Source organism: Daphnia magna, unplaced genomic scaffold (genome assembly GCF_020631705.1).
Source record: "Daphnia magna isolate NIES unplaced genomic scaffold, ASM2063170v1.1 Dm_contigs202, whole genome shotgun sequence".
NCBI classification, from domain to species: domain Eukaryota; kingdom Metazoa; phylum Arthropoda; class Branchiopoda; order Diplostraca; family Daphniidae; genus Daphnia; species Daphnia magna.
This window is the reverse complement of record NW_025533174.1, coordinates 26,424-47,367: the sequence shown is the minus strand read 5'-3', so window position 1 is coordinate 47,367 and position 20,944 is coordinate 26,424. Positions and strand designations below refer to the sequence as shown.

General features: G+C 40.8%; 3 protein-coding genes and 1 pseudogene across 3 annotated transcripts; 1 reads left to right on the top strand and 3 right to left on the bottom strand.

Annotated features, from left to right (window-relative positions):
- Positions 1–4,395: 4,395 nt before the first annotated feature.
- On the top strand, positions 4,396–6,829 carry LOC116935021 (arrestin domain-containing protein 17). The gene is given in 7 exon segments (XM_045167463.1): positions 4,396–4,748; positions 4,805–4,924; positions 5,003–5,063; positions 5,065–5,197; positions 5,268–5,363; positions 5,433–5,618; positions 5,696–6,829. Coding segments are annotated over 7 exon segments (903 nt in total). The 5' UTR covers positions 4,396–4,633; the 3' UTR covers positions 5,888–6,829.
- A 6,583-nt stretch (positions 6,830–13,412) lies between these two features.
- LOC123467595 lies at positions 13,413–16,992 on the bottom strand (annotated as a pseudogene).
- Positions 16,993–17,380: 388 nt separating this feature from the next.
- LOC123467602 (carboxypeptidase A1-like) lies at positions 17,381–20,296 on the bottom strand. The gene is made up of 11 exons (XM_045167469.1): positions 19,637–20,296; positions 19,399–19,556; positions 19,158–19,298; positions 18,922–19,090; positions 18,647–18,850; positions 18,459–18,569; positions 18,231–18,354; positions 18,104–18,153; positions 17,914–18,033; positions 17,758–17,842; positions 17,381–17,670 (listed from the first exon to the last, which is right to left on the bottom strand). Exons 1-11 carry the CDS (start codon positions 20,288–20,290, stop codon positions 17,495–17,497), a joined length of 1,992 nt encoding a protein of 663 aa, XP_045023404.1. The 5' UTR covers positions 20,291–20,296; the 3' UTR covers positions 17,381–17,494.
- On the bottom strand, positions 20,260–20,934 carry LOC123467599 (E3 ubiquitin-protein ligase SH3RF3-like). The gene is made up of 3 exons (XM_045167466.1): positions 20,687–20,934; positions 20,455–20,611; positions 20,260–20,387 (listed from the first exon to the last, which is right to left on the bottom strand). Exons 1-3 carry the CDS (start codon positions 20,870–20,872, stop codon positions 20,302–20,304), a joined length of 429 nt encoding a protein of 142 aa, XP_045023401.1. The 5' UTR covers positions 20,873–20,934; the 3' UTR covers positions 20,260–20,301.
- Between the last annotated feature and the right edge of the window lie 10 nt (positions 20,935–20,944).

The following is a 20,944-nucleotide window of genomic DNA, read 5'->3' as shown; positions in this document are numbered from 1 at the left end:
CAACTTAAGTTGATTTTGTAAAATGTGTTATGTTACTTCCGCAGTGCTTATCATGCATGTTTTCTACTTGGGCACAAGAAGAGAAAGAGAGATGATAATATTAGTTTCCTAGAATGCTTATTTTTATTAAAAACGAAGAACAAAAACCAAAACAAACAAATTCATTTTTTCTTGTTTGTTTTTTTTTTTTTTTTCTATTAAATTAAATTTTATTTACTGTAAGATACCACAGTATATGATAAATGGTGGCTATATGGTGATGGACGTTGTCGGACCATTTGGAGATTGTCTGACGCTAATTCCAGGTCGAAAATGGCTTCAAGACTATCGTAAGGATCAATATAGCCATCATATAACATACTGTGGTGTACCATAGGTGCAGAAATGTGCGAATGGTATAAGGTGGCCTAGTATGGTGATGGACGTGGTCGGACCATTGGAGATTGTCTGACGCTAATTCCAGGTCGAAAATGGCTTCAAGACTGTGTAAGGATCCATATATAGTCTGAATAACCTTGGCTCGATTGAAAGCGAACGCTGTACCCCTTAATGGAGGAAGCTAGGAGTCAACACGGATTACCGGTGCCTCTGGCCGGTAATTTGACCGATGATCCCACTTTTTTATTCATTCTTAGATATAGCTCATTTAAATAAAGCCTGCATGTGCGTGAATAAAAATTCAAGGATAAATAATGTGTAACAATGATCGTTACTTAATCTTTACCCGAATATTTATTCACGCACATGCATGCATCTGTTCAGTATAGAATGAAACTGTTGACAGGTTAATAGCAGTCTTTGATATTGGTCAGTTCCCAGCAATGCGGGGAATTTCGATTTCAAGGTTCTCTCAGACAGGGTCATAGGCGATCGGAAACGACCGTGGTGGATCATTTTCGCATAACAAGTTTACCCAACGCAGGAACGAGCAGGATCGTGAAACTCTTGTCTTAACCATCAGTCTGCTGTTGGTGATATGGTCGATAAAGATTGAATAATAGGTCAGGGTATAATTTGCTACCAACCCGTTCATGTCGAAACTGGTCAAAGCATCAAGTTTAGCTTTTCACTTGCTGGAATGCAGGTGAAATGATTTGGCGTAGTATGGGATCTGGCGCACAAAATCAAGTCATAGAGGATGTTGAATTTCAGCTTACGTAAATTTATAGTCACACAAAACACTACGACGACCTAACGATTCATGAGATTTTTGAAATGCTATCTGCCTCATAATTGTGAGCTGGAGCCGACGGCATCCTGTAAGTTTCAGGTGAAACAGGTAGTACTGATTAAATGGCGGTTCTGTTGAAGATACTGAATCAGTATGACAAACATGCTCTTGGCTATTACTGTTTAGCAACAGGATAGTGATCAGCTGTGCTGGAAGTTTTCTCCCCTAACCCTTCTTCTTGTCTTTGAGCCTACAGAGTAAGGTAATGTTTTTCACACCTGTCTACTCATACAGTATTATGTGTTTATGTTAAGGCTTGTTAAAAATACAATTATCTGTCTCTGGTTAGACTGATATCAGTGATCTTGTGAATTCGTGAATACTTTACTTTAACAGGTTCAAAAAGAAGGACATTCTCACAAATTCAAGAGTTACATGTTGCCAATCATTTACACACATTTAATTTAGCTCGAGAATGAAAAAATCCACAATTCTTGTTGTTGAAAACGAGAAGCACAACACACAATATTCGACTGTGCACTCTGGAACTACCGAAATCACAGAGATAGAAAATGTGAACTGTTCGGGTGCGGTGTAAGTGTCTATTTGCTTTATGTCGGCGAATAGATTTGGAGGTAGAGGCTGAAAAGTGGAAGCGGCCATCATGGATATTTTATCCCCCTTCCCTCACTCCCTCAGTTCCGATGTGCGGGGGAATTCTCTACTTTAAAAATGCATTTTCTCGAAAATGTCGCACCAAAAAGAAAAGAAAAATTAGTAAAGCTAGCGAAGTATCGTGCAGGTTTACACATCAAAACTTAATGGAACTGATTATAATTTTCGTAAATATGAGAGAACTAATCGAATACAATCTTTACAAGTGAAGGGGGTCATCATTTTTAGACACCACTTTTCTTTATCGCCACAAGTGATTGTTTTTCCTTCACCCTATCGCCACTGGTGCTTGTTTCTTTTTATATTTTTGGGTTCCGCCATTCCGAGAAGCTACAACTCTGCTAGATAATTATTGCCTTTTTCCCCTCCATGCGTTTGGATCAATCAATAGCAAAATTTAATACCCTAACGGACATTAACTAAGAAGAACTCGCAGCAGCTCATTCCGACTTCTTAAAGCTGCATCACCACAACTTCGAGCAGTCGGAGGGTCACGACAAGAATTTGTTTACATTTCTGCCTGATTTATATAAAACATAATAACAAAATATTTGTGAAGGTTAACTGCAGAGAACATGAAAAAAGAGTGGGTTTGGTCGTCCTATTAATCCACCGTTTATAATTCATTTGGACACCTAATTTCCTCCATTTGGAGTTTATAGCCTTTGCTTTCCATGTAACCAGCCAGTGTGGTCATTAATCCAATCGTTATTCAAACTGTCCTGACCCTTGCGTCACTCTTTCATCCATCGTCGACCTGCAATTAGCATTGGATAAACACTCATTAGTAACGCATACGATATCACGCATAGTAACGACGCTAGCGAACCAACACCGTTACCAAACGTAAATCGTTTTATCAAGTCTTTTATACTGTACCATATAGATGATCTAACCATCTACAGCTCTTTATGACACAAGTTGACGTATAATGTTAAATTTCGCCAACAAAATAAACTAAATTGGCAATAATAACAAATGAACTTTATTCGTTACTTCTTTTATTATCTTTTGAATAGAATCATTTTTATGCCAGAAAAATAAATACTTATGAAAAACGCCAGAATAGAAAAATCGTATATGGTCTAATCACGGATCGTGAATGGAACGTGTATCAGTCCCGCCGTAAGACGGGAAGGTTCTCTTCAGTTGACACTAGGTGGCACGTGAGTAGCACGTTGAATTGAACCTTTTGATTCCTGTTGTTCGGCCCATCCCGTTGCCAATTTATTGGGAGTAAAAGTGATTAGTAGGTTGGTTGATGCAGTGAAACCGGTACTGTCCTCGTCGCTTTTTTTTTTTTATGAGTGACAGAACACAGTGGAAACGATTCCTGCGTGAACGGATTATGTCACTGTCTGGTATATGCTGTTGTATTCTCGTAATATAATTCAGGTGCTAATCGAACTGACCATACAGGAATCTTTCAACTCCTAATGGATTAATAAAAGGTTCGTTGTTTTCTCGTAAGTCGAGTTCGAATAGTCGCTGGGATTTTAGCTCGAACGAATCCAGTTTGAGGACGTCACTCGAGGAATGATAAACCTGTTCACTCTTCATCCTCTTATTTTGGTAAGGAAACTAGGCGATGGAGCTAAGGTAATAACTGCGCTAGTCAAGGCGTTCTGCTACTTGTATCGAAGTTCCATTCGTATACTACAAAACTTGTTTAGACTACTCAGATCATTGCCCTTTATAGGGATATCAAAACATAATTTTCTCGAATATTAATACGACTAATATTATCATCTCTCTTTCTCTTCTTGTGCCCAAGTAGAAAACATGCATGATGAGCACTGCGGAAGTAACATAACACATTTTACAAAATCAACTTAAGTTGGGCGCTCATAGCCTAGTGGTTTAGCGTCTGTTGATCATCAATGACCCTAGATGAGGCTTAGAGGGATTGAAGCAATGTTCATGGAAACATGGAACATGGAACCTGAACTTGGGGCGCGAGTCTACGGTCGATGATCAACTTTTGCCAAATTAACGAAATTTAAGAAATAAATAACACAAAGGCAGTGCATAGAATTAAGCAACGTAACATAACAATGTCAATAATTTCAACTAATAACACGCACTGGTAGATGATAATACATGACATCTGTCTAGGCGATTTCCTATGGTGACGGTTCAAATCTTGACACATGCCACATAAATATTTTCAGCTTTAAGTTTCGTTTTAAGTAAATTTTTAGATTCTTTACATGTTTGGGATTGTGAGGATGTGCTTTTTAGAATTTTCTTGGTATGCAAACTGAATTAACTTGAGAGAAACATGTTGCACTGTACTACTAGAGAACTACACTACCTCATTATAACAGTATACCTGTACGCACTCTACCTGACCTCAGGTTAAACCATCAAATCTATGACTGCCGAGTGCTGACGTGTACTTCTTTATTTTAACATTTTTACCTTAAGCTCCACCAAATTCCTTATGGAACTGCTTGATTTTGAAAACTTGCTATTACGTTATGTTATTGTACTAGCGTTTTCGGGGATATTAGATTACTGATTTACTGAATTTTAGAATTTAGAAATGTGTTAAATGAATTCCTGTCATTGGAGCAGCCATAGGTATTTAAACTATTGATCCAGCAGCCGAAACTGGCGCTTTTCTATTTTTATTTATAAAACTTACGACCAGCTGTTGCCATTAAAGGGTACGGACGCTGACTGGTAGTTGTTATAGAAGTTTTCACAAATATGTTGTTTGTGTAAAGAAATCTTTGTGAAAAACTGGCTTGCAATGAAGTTGAGTTATGGTTCCAAAGCTGCATTATGGGGATAGAAAGTCTCACTATAGAATTAGACAATCCTGTTGGAATTTATTTTCCTGGAGAGGAAGTGTCTGGAGTAGTTCACATCTCAAATGTCAGCAGTAAAATACTGAAAGGTTTTAATTGATGTTTTTTAAAATTTCACTCGTTGTTACACTTTTAACTTTGGTAGGAATATACCTGGAATGTCAAGGCTGTGCAAAATTTTGTTTCAAAGAATTGAGTAGTCAGACTTACTATTCAGCTGAAGAAACTTATCTAGACCTGATTATTCCTCTAATTACCAATGAAGGTATCAATTTATATATTTAGTGACAAGCAATGTTCAATATTTTTATTATGTTATATACATTAATTGTTTTACTTGCAGGCAGAGAAACATTTGAACTTGTCAGTGGAGTTCACCAATTTCCATTTGTGTTTGTACTTCCAAAAAATTCCCTCTTCATTTCAAACTGAGATGTTGGAAAAATTTGGCTATGGCCATGTCAAATACTCAATCAAAGTAGTTTTGAAGAGATCTTCACGTCAAGCAAATGGAGAAACCTTCTACATTCCATTCACTGTTAGTTTATTTTTCAAAAATTATTTTTGAATGTCTCGAAAATACCACAAAAAATTCCTTTTTTCTTTAGGGAGTTTTGAAGCCGTCATGGAAACCAAATTACGAATATGTGCTCGCTCTTACAGTTAAAACCATTGTTGACTTAAATACAATCCCAAAAGCAGCAGTAAAATTATTTCTACATGATATGTTAACATATCTTTCAAAATCACCATCTTTTAAATTTTATTGATAGCTACCAACACAATCAATAAAAACCAAGCCCGTTTTTCGTTGGTTTTGCTGCCGATCTGGACTTATAACGGTAACACTGTATCTAGACCGTACAGGCTATGTCGCAGGTGAAACCATTCTCTTGCATGAAGATGTAGACAACCAAAGCATGACAACATTGCTTGGTGCAACGGTTTTTCTCATTGAGGTAGTTTTTATTTTAATTTTGTTATTATTATTGTGATTATTCTTTTAGTTTATTTTAAAACCTTTGGTGTCCTGAAGAGCGTTGATTTTCATACCCACAACAAATCCAAAACCTACGAACGCGTTTTGTGTGAACAGAAACGGCGCGGAAGAGTGTTCCAAGAAGTACCTCAAGTGTTCCCAATCGTCGTCCCTACAATGACACCATACTATTTGCATTTTTGCGATATTATTGACCTCTCCTACAAAATTGAGGTAAAATGGGTCTGAGAACGTTGTAGTCTCGTGTTGAGTAAGTCATAGCTTTATTCGTTCCAGTTCCGACTTATCGACTCTGAAAGTCCGAGTCATTTAAAACTGTAACATTGTTTTTGTTAGCAAGCTGATTATAATTAAAGGGCTATCGATAGTACTTTGGGGCTTCAGTTTTGTAGCTGGGAGCTGGATAATATTTAGGAGGCTCAGTGTAGTAGCCAAGGGCCTTGGTGGTGTAGTACTCGGGAGCGGAGTACGTCGTGGTGTAGTAAGAAATCAGAGTTGAAACAAAAAAGTTGTGGCTGTTTCAATGTGTGCATCAACGCCAACGCTGTTCTGTCAGCTGAAAACTATATAGGCCGTACCTATACGAAGGCGGAGGGGAGGAATAGGACCCGGAGAAATAGGACCCTAAAAAGAAAGATAGAAAAAGAGGTCCTATTTCTCCATGGCCTTTTTTGGGGTCCTATTTCTCCGGGTCCTATTGGTCGGGGTCCTATTTCTCCGGCTACCTCTTGAAGCCATTTTCGACCTGGATTTGGCGTCAGACAATCTCCAATGGTCCGACAACGTCCATCACCATACTAGCCACCTTATACCATTCGCACATTTCTGCACCTAAATGGGATACCACAGTGTATGATAAATGATGGTTATATTGATCCTTACGATAGTCTTGAAGCCATTTTCGACCTGGAATTAGCGTCAGACAATCTCCAAATGGTCCGACAACGTCCATCACCATATAACCATCATTTATCATACACTGTGGTATCCCACTGTAACGGTGCTAGCGAACCAACACCGTTACTGAACATAGAATGTTTTATCAAGTCTTTTATACTGTTAAATAGATGTTGGAAAACAGCTACTGTCCGTTTTGGCATCTGTTGGACCTTTATGTTGGATTTGGTAAATGAGATAGACTAAATTGACGAAAATAAAAAATGAACTTTATTCTTTCCTCATTGAATTATTTATTTAATAGGATTGAGTACATTTTAAATGTTCGAAGTAGACAAGGATTCAACTAGGCTTCTGTTTTGAATAAACACAGGCTTCTGTATTGACTGTACAGGCAAAGTACATCTCTTCAATGCATATCGAAATGTGTACATAGAATATGCAATACATGAGACTGAATTACAGAGATAATTACCTGAGTCTGATCAACTCGGATGAACAAAGGAAAAACTCAAGAGTCTCGATACTACGAGATTTGGAACACAGAAGAATAACTTTAGACCTGATTTCTTGATACGAAAAGGTTTGATACAAGTTGACGAGTGACAGCGTGGTTTCAGCAGACGGGAAGAAGAGAGAAAAAAAAGACAAGTTAGAGCACTGCACAGTTAAGGTAGAAGGCCGAGAGAACTCCCGGTTGTGCTGCCACCACTCCCGTTTGTGTTGCCACCTATTGTGTGTTTGCTTACGTATTCCAACACTCCTCCTCAAACATACGTACAGGTGCGATGGCTAAATCTAGAGTTTTGTTGTTGTTTTTGTTGTTTTTTTTTTTTTTTTTTTTTTTTTTTTTTTTTTTTTTAAGAGGAGAGAAAGACAGAGAAGGTTGTATGGGAAAATAAAATAAATGTTTGAACTTCTTCGTGATGAAAAAAAATATCAGCGTTTCTCCGATGGTCTGTTAGCTCTCTCTCTAAAAAGGAAAAATATTATAAATCGGGGACTGGCACTATACCAATCGCCTTGCGTAAAATAGAGAAGCGAGGATTCGGTAATGGCTTGGTGAATGGATCTGCCAGCTGTTCAGTAGTTGGAGTGTACTTCACGTCGATTTCTTTTGCTTCTTGCTGGGCTCTGATAAAATGGAAACGGACGTCGATGTGTTTGGTCCGCTGGTGGAATTTGGGGCTCCTGGTGAGTTCAATTGAGGAAATGTTATCACAGAGCAAAGGTAGTGGTTGTTTCCAATCAGGGATTATTTCGAGTAGAAGGCGCCGCAACCATACACTTTCCTTGGCTGCTTCACATGCAGCCACATACTCTGCTTCAGTGGTGGAGAGGGCAACACAGTGCTGACGACGGCTGCTCCAGGCTATTGGGCCCCCGTTCAGGAGAAAGATGAAACCTGAAGTTGATTGTCGGGTGTTGATGTCTCCAGCATAATCTGAATCCGAGTAACCAACAGGAGCGACCAATGAGGGACCATAGCGTAGACCGTAGTCTTTTGTCCCTTGTAGATATGAGAAGATTTTCTTAATGGCTGCCCAGTGTGCTGCTTGTGGGTTTTCACAGAATTGTGAAGCTTGATTTAAAGCAAAAGCTATGTCTGGGCGCGATGACAGCATCAAATACATGAGTGATCCAATGGCCTCTTTGAAGGGAACTTGGGTCGTTTTCTTAAGATTTTCTTCTTTATAGGAGTGGCTGGTAGACTAGCAGGATGGCATCCGTCCATGTGAAAACGTTGCAAGATTTTTTCAGTGTATTCCGACTGTGCCAGGTAGAGCGTTTTTTCTTTTCGGTTTCTGAAGATTGATAGGCCTACAAAGTGGTTGGCCTCAGATGATCTCATCTCGAAGTGGTCTGCAAGATAATTTATTATATCAGATATTGCTTTTTTGCTGTTACTACAAACCAGGCCATCGTCCACCCATATGATGACCATGGTGAACTCCTCCTTGTGGTGGCGATGGTAGAGACAGGGATCAGATTCGCTTGGGACGAGACCAAACTTGCGGAGAAAGGCATCGAAATGTCGATTCCATACGCGTGATGCCTGTTTTAAACCATACAGGCATTTGTGTAGGTGGCATACCATGTTTTCTTGTCCAGCAGTAATGAAGCCTTCCGGTTGCTCCAGATATAATTCCTCCTCCAGTTCACCGTAGAGAAAAGCTGTTTTGATGTCCAGCTGCCGCATTTCAAGATCGTAGACTGCGACGAATGACAGAATTAACCTAAGAGTGTCCTGTTTTGCCACTGGAGCGAAGGTTTCTTCGTAGTCTACGCCATAACGCTGAGAATACCCCTTGGCGACTAGTCTTGCCTTGTAGCGGGGAACAGTGCCACGTACGCCCGGCTTGATTGTGAGGACCCATCGGGATTTGATTAAAGATCGGCTGGGTGGAAGTGGCTTTAAAGTCCAAGTTTGATTGCGTAAAAGGGAATCATATTCTTCCTGGATTGCTTGCTTCCAGTGCAGGTGATCAGGTGAGGTCATGGCATCAAGATAGGTCTTGGGCTCACATGATTCGGCTGCTGAAAGAAGTGATTCATCCCATCGTCTTTTCGGCTCACGAATTCGAAGAGGATATTTGGAATGGCGAACGTGACTGTTCGGAGCGTTGGTGTTGACATCGTCCTGTAAATGGATATTAGGCGACGGAGGATTGGCTTCTGGAGTGGTAGATATGGAAGGTGGATAATCTACAGAAGGTGTTGGTGGAAAAAGGTCAATAGTAGGAGATTCTGGTAGCAAGATTGGATCTGAAAGATTATTTTCGTTGTGCGGCGGAGAAGGCGTGGTATCGACATCGTTTTCTGGCATGGCTTCTTTGGGTGCGCTGGCTAATGGGCCTAAAAGAAGACGTCTCGCTGCAAAATCATTATCAGATGTTGGGTCTTGTCTTGATGTGTCAAAAACTTGTTCGTTGAAGATTACGTCACGACTGATCCTGATTTTTCTTGTGATTGGGTCCCAGAATCGGTAGGCCTTTGTGTGGCGCAATAACCAACGAAATGGCAGGTGACACTCTTCGAGTCGAGTTTTCTTCTTTCTGCCTTAGGTACGTGGATGTACGCAGTGGAACCAAAAATCCTTAAATTGGAGACGTCTGGCTTTGTGCCAAACCAGTTTTGGTATGGAGTGTTGGGGGCCGTCTTGGTGGATACACGGTTTAGCGTGTAAACGGCGCAGGCAATGGCCTCTCCCCACAGTTCCAGGGGAACGTTCTTGGCATGGATGAGGCATCGGGCAGCTTCCATTATGGTTCTATTAGCTCGTTCGGATACACCATTTTGTTCTGGGGTGTGTGGCGCCGACGTCTCTAGTTTGATTCCATGGTTGGATAGCCATTCTTTGAAGTGATGTCCTATAAACTCTCCACCGTTGTCGGCTCTCAGCGTGTGAACCATTTGGCCAGTCTCGGTTCGCAGATGATTCACGTACTCACGGAAGGAGTCAGCTACTTCTGATTTCTGTTTAAGAAAGAAGACACTTCGGTAACCACTAAAATCATCAGAAAAAAGAACAAAATATCTTGATCCTCGAGGCGTGGCCACGTGCATAGGCCCGCATACATCGGAATGTATGAGCTGACCAACTTGTATCGCTCTCGTTCTTCCTGATTTGAATTTTGAGCGCTCCATTTTTCCTGACATACAGCCTGTGCAGGGATGAATGCGTGATACATCATCAATGGGTAGAATAAGGCCATTTACCATTTTTAGAGACGCCATCTTGCGTATCTTTTTGGTGCTTGTGTGCGCTAGTCGTTGGTGCCACACGTCGATAGATGGCGGGGCAGGTGTCGTGAAGCATGCCCAGTCACAAGGTGGGTCAACTGTGATGGCCAAGTGGTAAAGTGTTCTGCCAATGCGCTCGCCGACCATCACGACGGTATCATTTTGATTGAAGCTCACGTTGGATTCAATGAAGTGTACTGAAACGCCGACTTCTGTTACTGCGGCTATGGAGAGCAGATTGACTCCAAGATTAGGCACAAATAGGACCGTTTCGATTTTGATTGTCCGTTTGGTTCCATCTACAAGTGCCGTGAATTCAATACTGCCTTGACCGTGTACTTGGAGTTGAGCACCGCCTATACCCTTCACGAACCACGTGTTGGGTTCCACGGCTGTGAATTCTTTGAAGAATTCTCGTTGATCGGACATATGCTGCGTCGCGCCGGAATCGGCAAACCAATCTTGAGAGCGTCGCGCTATGAAGCAGGTGGAGTTCGATATAAAGCTGTGGTCTTGATTGGCTTCTGATGTGTCTTGATTTGGTCGATCCGACATCTGTTTCAAAGACATTCTGTTCATCGGGAGAAAATCGGTCACTGCGGCTCCGGTGGCGTTTGATTTGGCTAAATCATCTCGCTTTCGTTTTCGGCACTCTTCATGCGTGTGCCAATCTTTATTGCAATATGTGCACTTCACGTATGGCCGGTATCTTGCTGAACCATTGCGGTGGTGGCCGCCTCTTCCTCTATCGCCTCTGCCTCGACTCGCTCGACCACCTCTTGATTCACGCGGACTTGGTGCATAGGTGTTTGGATAATTCTGGGCGAAGAATGAGGTATCGGCCGCGTCTTGTTGACCTCTTGACCAGCGCAAAGTGTTGGATTCTTCTTTCAGCAACCGCGATGTGAGGAGTGACATCGTGCGTTCGTTTACTGGTACACTGTCCCATATGGTTGCAAAGTTTCGATAGCTCGGTGGGAGCGTGCATATTATTTTTGTCATGATCTGAATATCAGTCATTGGCGCGCCCACGTCACTCAACTGTGATGCCAGGGTCTCGATTTCAGTGATGTGGGACATCACATCATGGCTCGATACTCGTAGAATCTGTGTTGTAGCACGTGCTGATTCTCCGCAGCATTCTGAAGGTGCTGTGCAGAAAGACGAGTCCACATCTCGAAAGCAGTTCTGCAGTTGATAAGCGTTCTTTGCTGTTGAGGCTCGATCGTTGCAACGAGATAATTGCGTGCAAGGACATCTTTTCTCATCCAGTCGCTTATCGCCACGTAGTTAATTACTTCTCCTTCATCATTCAGTTCCTGAACGAAAAAGAGGTTCATGAATATTGACAGTATTGTAAATTGTATAAAAGCTACACGTTCAATGCTGCATTTGGGAGATAATGGAGGTGAATATGGGTGATGGTACGACTTGCCATGAACATGCAACATGTGATGCTCCTCAAGTCTATCTTGGGTTGATACGAGTAGGGATAATCTCAAATGACAGACAGTGTGTGCTTTGTGAAAAATGTATACCTGTTCTGGAAGTGTTTCATTTCCATTTACAATGTGCACGAGGTCGTGTTGCTCAAGTTTGAGCCAACATCCAAATTTCCAGATGGGAAAGTTCTTGCCGTTGAATTTGATCACATGGCTGACTTCTCTAGTTGGTGAATTTGCCATCTTGTCTTTGGAAGGTGTGCACTGGGCCCATAACCTGTTCGAAGTAGACAAGGATTCAACTAGGCTTCTGTTTTGAATAAACACAGGCTTCTGTATTGACTGTACAGGCAAAGTACATCTCTTCAATGCATATCGAAATGTGTACATAGAATATGCAATACATGAGACTGAATTACAGAGATAATTACCTGAGTCTGATCAACTCGGATGAACAAAGGAAAAACTCAAGAGTCTCGATACTACGAGATTTGGAACACAGAAGAATAACTTTAGACCTGATTTCTTGATACGAAAAGGTTTGATACAAGTTGACGAGTGACAGCGTGGTTTCAGCAGACGGGAAGAAGAGAGAAAAAAAAGACAAGTTAGAGCACTGCACAGTTAAGGTAGAAGGCCGAGAGAACTCCCGGTTGTGCTGCCACCACTCCCGTTTGTGTTGCCACCTATTGTGTGTTTGCTTACGTATTCCAACATTAAAAAGAATATTATTCATGAAAAATGGTAAAATATAGGATTCGTATGATGTAAATCACCGTTCTGAATGGAACGCTAAAAGACCGGGAATTTTCTGCCGCTAGGTGGCAGGTCGATAGCTCAACCAGTTGTATCTAATTTTTATTTTAGTTCCTTTCATCACAACAGTAAGCCTAAAATTTTGGGAACAACCAGTATTCAATGCCTTTTCCTACTTCCAACAAGCTTCATTTAATCTTTAATCACTATGTAACACCAATCATTTTGCTGCAAAAAAGTCTCAGGGTCCGGATGAAAAATGATTTCAGAACTTTTTCTTTTTGTTCGGGACTCTCTTTACTTCTGTGTTTTTGGATAGGAAATTGTCTCATCTAACTACCTGAATACGGGATAGTTTTAGGCTTTAATTGAAATTTATTATAATCTGGTATAACATTTAATGTTAAAAACTTGTTCATTTTGCCTTCCGTTTATTTGATTATCAATAAGTTAGGACTGCACAGTTCCCATCAATCAGGTATCACTTACGAAATGTTTATGTTTTAATAACCGAGTCCAGTGCGCGTATAAGGGAGAGCAGGGGCAACTGGAAGTTCGTATTCGTGGACAGGAGCAACTGGGAGTTCGTATTCGTGGACGGGTGCGACGGGCAAGTGATAACCTTTGGGCTGGAATCCAGCTTCATCAGCGGCCCAGGTCAAAGTGAATTTCTGGCCTTCAGGGGAAACCCAGTTGCTCCTGTCCACGAATACGAACTTCCAGTTGCCCCTGCTCTCCCTTATACGCGCACTATATCATGTTCAGAAGCTGCATTTCCTCCGCTGAGGTATTTCGTTAAATCTTTTGAAATAACTCGCTCAAAATATCAGACTAGCAAAACTAAACTCTTATTGATTAGCGAATGTGAAACGATTGATTGGTGTGTTGAGGAGTACAAACAACGTAATTAGAAGTTGATTAACGGCAACATTTATTATAGACAAATGAGCTAGTACCACATTCCAAATCGGAAGTGATTCTAGTCAAGAACATAAATAAAGCTGAAGCGAAAATATGATGATCAATAACGCCTTCTGTAGAACTTTACATTAAACAGTGAAGCATTTTTTTTGTTAACGAGCTAATTAAAATCACAGGGCTATCAATAGTACTTTGGGGCTTCAGTTTGGTAGCTGGGAGCTGAGTAATACTTAGGTTCCTTTCGTTTCTCGGTAGACCTTCGGTGGTATTGTTGACGGGTTTGTTAAAGAGTGACATCATTATTTACAAGACAATCACTTGTGGTGTATTTGAGTGCCAATTATTCACGCTCCTGCAAAATGGGTCGTTCGTTTTTAGAGAAATTAGTTGACATAGACCAAGCGGGTTTTTATTAGCTTCTAATACATTCAGTCCGATACATTTGCTGTGAACGTGATTAACTCCAGATGACTGACATAAGCTTTAAATCATGGTCCCCGCCTTCATGATATAACACCCCAAATTACAAATTTTATTCAATTTTCAAACGTCCGGGCTATTTGGTATCTAATAAAATGATATCCAGTGGAATCTAGAGACATACGAAACAGATGTTAAATTTCTATTACCTTTGTACATCTGATAAAATCGAACAAAATTAAGAAATGAATGAAAAAAAGGGCAAGATCATGAAAACTTGAGGGAGAGGAAATTTAAAGAAAACAATGTTGACCATGGAAAATTCTAAATGAAATTACAGAAAACCCAAGATAAGCCTTTACCTCTGGCAGCTGGCTCATTGCCTCCGGTTTTCCGATTTTCATTGCCTTCGATTTTGATGCAAAATGCCTAAAAAACGCAAAAGAATTGACTGTACAAGTAATGGAACATACACGAACTTCTCTTCATTCCTCGTTACTGAAATTTCTTTCTTAGTCAAAGAAACTAAAAGAATGAGAGATAAGCGTCTACGTTTTCTAGTCGATTTAAGTTTGGTTAATATCAGTGATAAGAACTGAACTTCAAAGTCCAAACCATCAGCGAAATTATTGTGACGATACCTTGGCTGCAATCCTGAAGATAAATTCCAAAATTTCTTATTATTTATCGTGCAATTGAACATGGCTGATGTTGATCATTGAATTCCATTAGTCTGAAATATTTACCTTTTCTTGAAAAATGTCTATGGTATAACTACATAAAATTAAAATTCAGTAATGGTTTTTCAATTCACCAATTAAAATCTTTGGGGCCATCAATAGTACTTTGGAACTTCAGTGTAGTGCGCTGGAGCAGCATAGGTAGTGGTGTAGTACTCGGCCTTCTCAATACCGTAGTACTCCGGGCCTTAGTGGTATAATAAAAGGCAGTAGCATAGTTTTGTGTAGCATTGGTGTAGTTGTCTGGCTTGGCGTATGAGGTGTAGGCTTCAGTGTAGTAACTTGGAGGCGAGTAGTATTTTGGGGCCTCAGTGTAGAATGCAGGGGTGACGAGGTTGTTGTGTAGTAGTTGGGCTCGGTGTTGTAAGATGGAGCAGCTGTGGTGTAATAAGACGGAGCTACGTAATACTTGTTTGTTTCTGTTGCGGTGTAGTAGACAACAGTAAGGGGTGTAGCTGGGAGCAGCATATAGTACTTCGGGGCTTCGCTGGAATAACTTGGTGTAGCGTATGTCGTAGTTTAGTACACCAGTGCCTCTGTGTAGTAACTTGGGGCCGATTAGTATTTGGGGACTCGTATTTAGTATTTCAGGGACTCGATTTAGCAGCTTGGGGCTGTACACGTCGTTGTGCAGTAGAATGCTGGAGTCGTGTAGTATTCAGAAGACGTGCCCATCGGTCCACCAACGACCGTTCTAGTAATTATGAAGACAACAACCAACAGCAGCATGGCACCGTAGTTTACTGAAAGATCATTTTGAACATTTAATCTACTAATCCACTTGAATGCCATGCAGGTACGCACAAATTCAATTTAATTGGTTAAAATCAAAACTGATCACAGGTTTGATAAGCTATAATAAGCTATGATAAGCCATGATAAGCCATGATAAGCTATACAGAGTGGCATATAGAAAAATTTTATATTTGTATCAATTGATATAATAGATTCAGTGAAATTTATACTTCCTGAACAGGGATCGCTGGAGGAACCAGATCCAGCAAAACCGATCGGAAAATTGCGGTTAGCATCGACACTGACGCACGTCGATCCATTGTTAACAAGACGATTCTTCCGCCAATTGCGATCCTTATAGAAATTAAACAGTTTCTTGTGTTACAAATAGTTGAGTACGCGATTTGTGACTCCAGCTTATACAGTATTCCAAGTATAGGCGTATCCATCTGGATTGGCAATAGGAACAAATTTCCAATCGTACTGGTCAACGAGCGAAGTAATCTCCGGATCGGAACCATATCCACTTGTTATCTTTGATTATACAGGACCACTATTACAGTTGAGAAGCCAAACACAATTTTCACGAGCTTTTCTTTTATATACCTGGTCGATGATCCACACGCAAGTAGCCGCTGTAATCCACTCTCTAGCATGGATATTGCAATCGAAAAAGTGGACCGCGGTTTGTTTGCTGAAAGATCACTGCTAATAATCGCTTGGACGATATCACGACCTACTTCGCTTGTTCCTCCAACCTTTGTTGAAACTAATGGGTTGGTGTTAGCCAATTCGGCTAAATAGGCCATCACCTGTTGAGTAATAGGACGTCAGAGGAAGATCTGCTAATGGTTAGATTATAACTCACCTCTTCGTACGTGTGATAATTCTCGACATCTATAGCCTTTTCACCGTTAAAGATTGCAATGCGTTGTGCCATGTTGTGTTGTTCTTGTCGTTCAAGTTCTCCGACATCAGCAATATGGACGATATGGCTCATTTTCATGTCAGCCAATCTGGCAGCAACATGAGCGTACCTGAGAGATGTTGAGATGTTAAGATGATCCAATTCTATGAGAATAATACGTAACCATAGTTAAAAAAAAAAAAAAGAGATGCACGGTGCATTAAACTTACGATTCGGGACTAACGCGAATGTCTGCAAAGCGTCCCGCGCTAGACGGTAGCAGCCAAAAATCGATTTCACTGCTTGATTTCCAATCACGCAAGAACTCCAACTGCTCCTTAGTCTCGGGAATAACACGAATCACCTTGTGCCTTTAGAAAACTTCTTTTTAGTGTCCCAAATGGAAATGATGCATGTAGCACAAAAAAACTAGACTAAAATGGGATTCCTCTTTTGAGGAAACAATAAGGCAAAATTGATTGCGAAAGAATCGATTTTTGTTTTCGTGTCTTTGGCCGCCAACGTTCTACACGTTACTTTAGTAACTACTGGAAATTCAAGCATTGCTAATTTCTTGTTTGATTTCCACTACACGACCAAAATAATTGTTGAATATTACCCGGTGTAATTAAGTTTAGCTGCCGTTGCTAGGGCTAACAAGCCGAAGACAAGGAGGATGCAATTCTTCATTTCTTGGCCGTCTAGTCGGATCGTTAACAAGCATACGTAGATGGGAACTGTATATACGATACAACCAGACTGTTATGTGTTGTAATCAGCGGCTGCACGTTTGTTATCACCATCTGCAATCTCATCATTTTATAACGGCAAGTTTGTTTTTAACCGCGACTGTCAATAATGACAAGCTGGCTTTTCACAGCAGAATGTCTTTAAACTGAGTGGTGAAGATTAGGCGTTACAAAGTCCACGGCAAATCAATGTCCACCTTGGACAGCACCAACGTCCTCGATAAACACATATTCTATTTATCCACTCTTCCTCCTCTGTGTATTAAATTAGACTCCCCACCCTCTCATTCATATCGTGACCAAGGGTACGAATCACGTGAAAGCCCAAAGTTCTTGTAACCTGTTGCCTTATATGTTTGTGTCACATTGGTTTCATAGTCTAAACGATAACAATAACAAAACTCGCTACATTCGATTTCAGAGTATATTATTTCCCGATTAAATCTTTTATTGCATAAGCCTCAATTTCCAATGTCGCATTCGTTCAACTCAACACCGTCCAACAGTTTTGCTCCTTTTGTCAATTAAATAGCATTCATGAACGCCTTGATTCCGTTCCAGGTTTTAGTGGCCGTCGGTACAATTTGTGATGCCGGCAGTTGAAATCCGTACCGTCCTTTATCGCGGAGCTCAATCGTGTACGAATGGACAACGCCTTCGTTTTCATAATAATGATCCGTAGTAGTGCCCGATGCGATGTCTGTTAAGGCAACGAAAATTGTTACAAATTGAACAAGAGTAAAGCGGAAAAGGGAATTAGTTTCAGTGCTGCAGATGTCTGACTTACAAAGGACGGTGCCTGTGCTACCGTATTCGTAAGGGGTTCCATAAGTAGCAACGAGTGCATCAACGCCTGCTTTCATGGCATTCATCTGGAAGAAGGAATATTTAAAAATAGATTGAAATCCTTTTCAATAAATAGGTTGGATGTGTTCTATTACACCATTTCAGGGTACTCGACCGGCAGAGCACTTGAATAAGAGTACGATGATAGCCAGAGTTGGGAGTAGGAATGCATAGAAATGGCTGCCTTGACCCTTCCACGATCAGCAGCAATTAGAGCCTTTAAAATTGAAATTTGAATAATGAACTTGTTGCTCGATCAACGGGAAGAAGAAACTGGGTATACGTACGTCCAAAGTCTGAGACTCCGGCTCGGACAAGGCTGAAACTCCATGATGGGCTATAACGACGGACAGTGTAGGAGTACACAATTAATAGTGAAATAGTATAGGATAAATTCAATGACGTAGAGCTTACTCTCTGAGCAAGGTAGGTTGGAGGATCCTTCCCCACCAAAACCAGACGGGAAGTTGCGATTGAGATCAACACCGACGCAGGCAGAGCCACTGTTAATCGCACGATTTTTTCGCCACAATCTGTCCTGTTTGTTGGCATCAGGTTAGGAAATGTTTAGCAACAGGTCAACGGTCTCTTAATTTTAAATCATTTAACCCCAAAAAGTTACTACGATAAAGCTTTCCTTACATTGCTCCAGCTGTAGGCGTAGCCGTCCGGATTAGCAACAGGCACAAACTTCCAGTCGTATTGATCAACGAGCGCAGTGACCTCGGCGTCAGTTCCATATCCACTGGTGATCTACGTATACGCAAAACAATAATCCATTGATAAATACAAACGTACTACATGTGACAATAGCTATTATATAGGCCTACCGTATCGATGATCCAGACGCAAGTAGCCGCAGTGATCCATTCCCTGGCGTGAATGTTGCAATCAAACCAAGCAATCGGTTTGTTAGCAGAACGATCGCTACTGATGGTCGCCTGAACGATTTGACGGCCTTCGACACTGGTACCTGCTACCAATGTAGATACCAATGGGTTGGTGCTAGCCAAATCGGCCAAGTAAGCCATGATCTATTTAGAATCCCAATTGATGCTTAACACCAAATGAATATGCATAGGAGACTTTAGAAAATACAATTCACCTCCTCGTAAGTGTGATAGTTTTCCACGTCGATGGCCTTGTTGTTACTGGCAAGTGCTCGGCGAAGAGCGATGCTCTGCTGTTCTTCTTTTCCCAATACGCCCAGGTTAGCAATATGAATTTTGTGGTTCATGCCATGTTCAAGCAAAGCTCGTGCAACACGATTGTATCTATATTTCAATGAATTTTGTTTTGCATTAAGACGCTTCAAAAATTGAGAAATCTAACGCTACATACGATTCGGGACTGACGTGAATGTCGGTGAATCGATTAGCGGCGACTGAGCGTGTCCAGAAATCGATAGAGCTGCTTGATTCCAAAGCGCTTAAAAATTTCACCTGCTCCTCTGTCTGCGGGACTACTCGAATTACCATATGCCTTATTTAGAAAATATATATCGATTCGTTTCAGATCTCAATTGATTAAGGACAGGAATGGGCAAGTAAAGGTGAAGCCTATTAAATAGACATATACATACCCCGAGTAGTCGACTTTAGTGGCGATGGCAAGCGAAAATAAGGCACAGAAGATCTGAACATGAATCTTCATTTTCTCGGCGTGATGCAGCACGAATTCCAAACGACAATAACGATGGAACAAACGGACGCTGTCTGATCGTGGGAGCTGGACCCCATGCTAAATTTGAATTTGAAGGTTTATTGAGTGATTTAGTGTTGTCGAACAATCACTCAATAAACCTTCAAATTCAAATTTACCATTGGTGATATCGTAGTTGACGGGACACTGGAAGACGTAGAGGGTGCGGTGACATTTGGTAGCTGTGGTGGAGAATGTCGATTTTCGATAGAAGATAAGCTGACTGCTGTAAACATCGAACCCGGAGGTAATTTTACTTTCAAAGCAATCTTCCATCGCTTCAAGATTGTGAAGACCAGATGCGATACAAGCATAAGATTTCGATCTGTGGTAGACAAGTTTTCTGCTGTTGACCAGTTGCTGTAAAAACCATATTCGAATAAAGAAAATGTTGGGATGACTTGATTGTCTGAATTTCGAAGATTCAAAAGGATTCTAATCCTTTTCTGTGATTCGTAATATTCGGCGATATTTGCCACTTCTGCCAATGATTCGTCGCACTGGAAAGCAATCTTATTGACAGTTTCCCTAACAGCTGCAACAGTCATATCTTTATTCTCTTGAGCAAAAGCAAGTTTTTCATCCAAAGACATTATTCCCGCTAAATGAAGATCATTTTTCATTAGCTGGTCTTTAAGGCCAACTTCAACTTGTTTCAACGATTCCATTAAGGAGTTCAGATGGGATTGCACTTGTTTATGCTTTTTAATAGCCAATGATTTTTTTAAAGGGATGTCTTTGATCAGTTTTTGAAGATCTTCAGCTTCTTTCATAGTGCTACCTCTTATGGATACAAGAGAATGTTTTGGGTTGCTGAAATAGCAAGACAATTTGGCAACTGACTCGCAGGACAGGCACCAGCATTCCAACCTGTTAAAACATTTAGAGTTATTAGTTAGGATCCATCAAGTGCAAGAATAAAGCAATAGAGGCTTACGATCTTTGCAACTGTTTAGCTCTCTCAGCTTTGTTGGACATTTTGGCAATATGAAGGGCATACATATGTTGGACGGAAGGTTATCCACACCATTGTTGCATGTAAATGTGTTCCGACATAGAGGACATGTTATTATAACAGTGGATGAAGACAGTGACTATAAAAACACAGAACAAAAACAAGAAAGTGTTGAAAGGTACAATATTTAGTGAAAATTAGGTAAAATTTTTACCCTAAGGCACTTCAGGCAAAATGTATGGAAACAAGGGAGAAACTTGGCGATTCGCTTATCACTATTATACTCTGAAAAACAGACTGAGCACGTACTCAGATCTTCAATCTCATCCATTTGGGCAACGGAACACGCAACGGTATCGTCACTGAAACCCATTAAATGAGACGAAAGGCTTACAGCCATCTTATAGCGTGCCTTAACCCCTGATCGCCAACCTTTCAAACAAGACCACGTGTGAAACTCACGACTGAAATA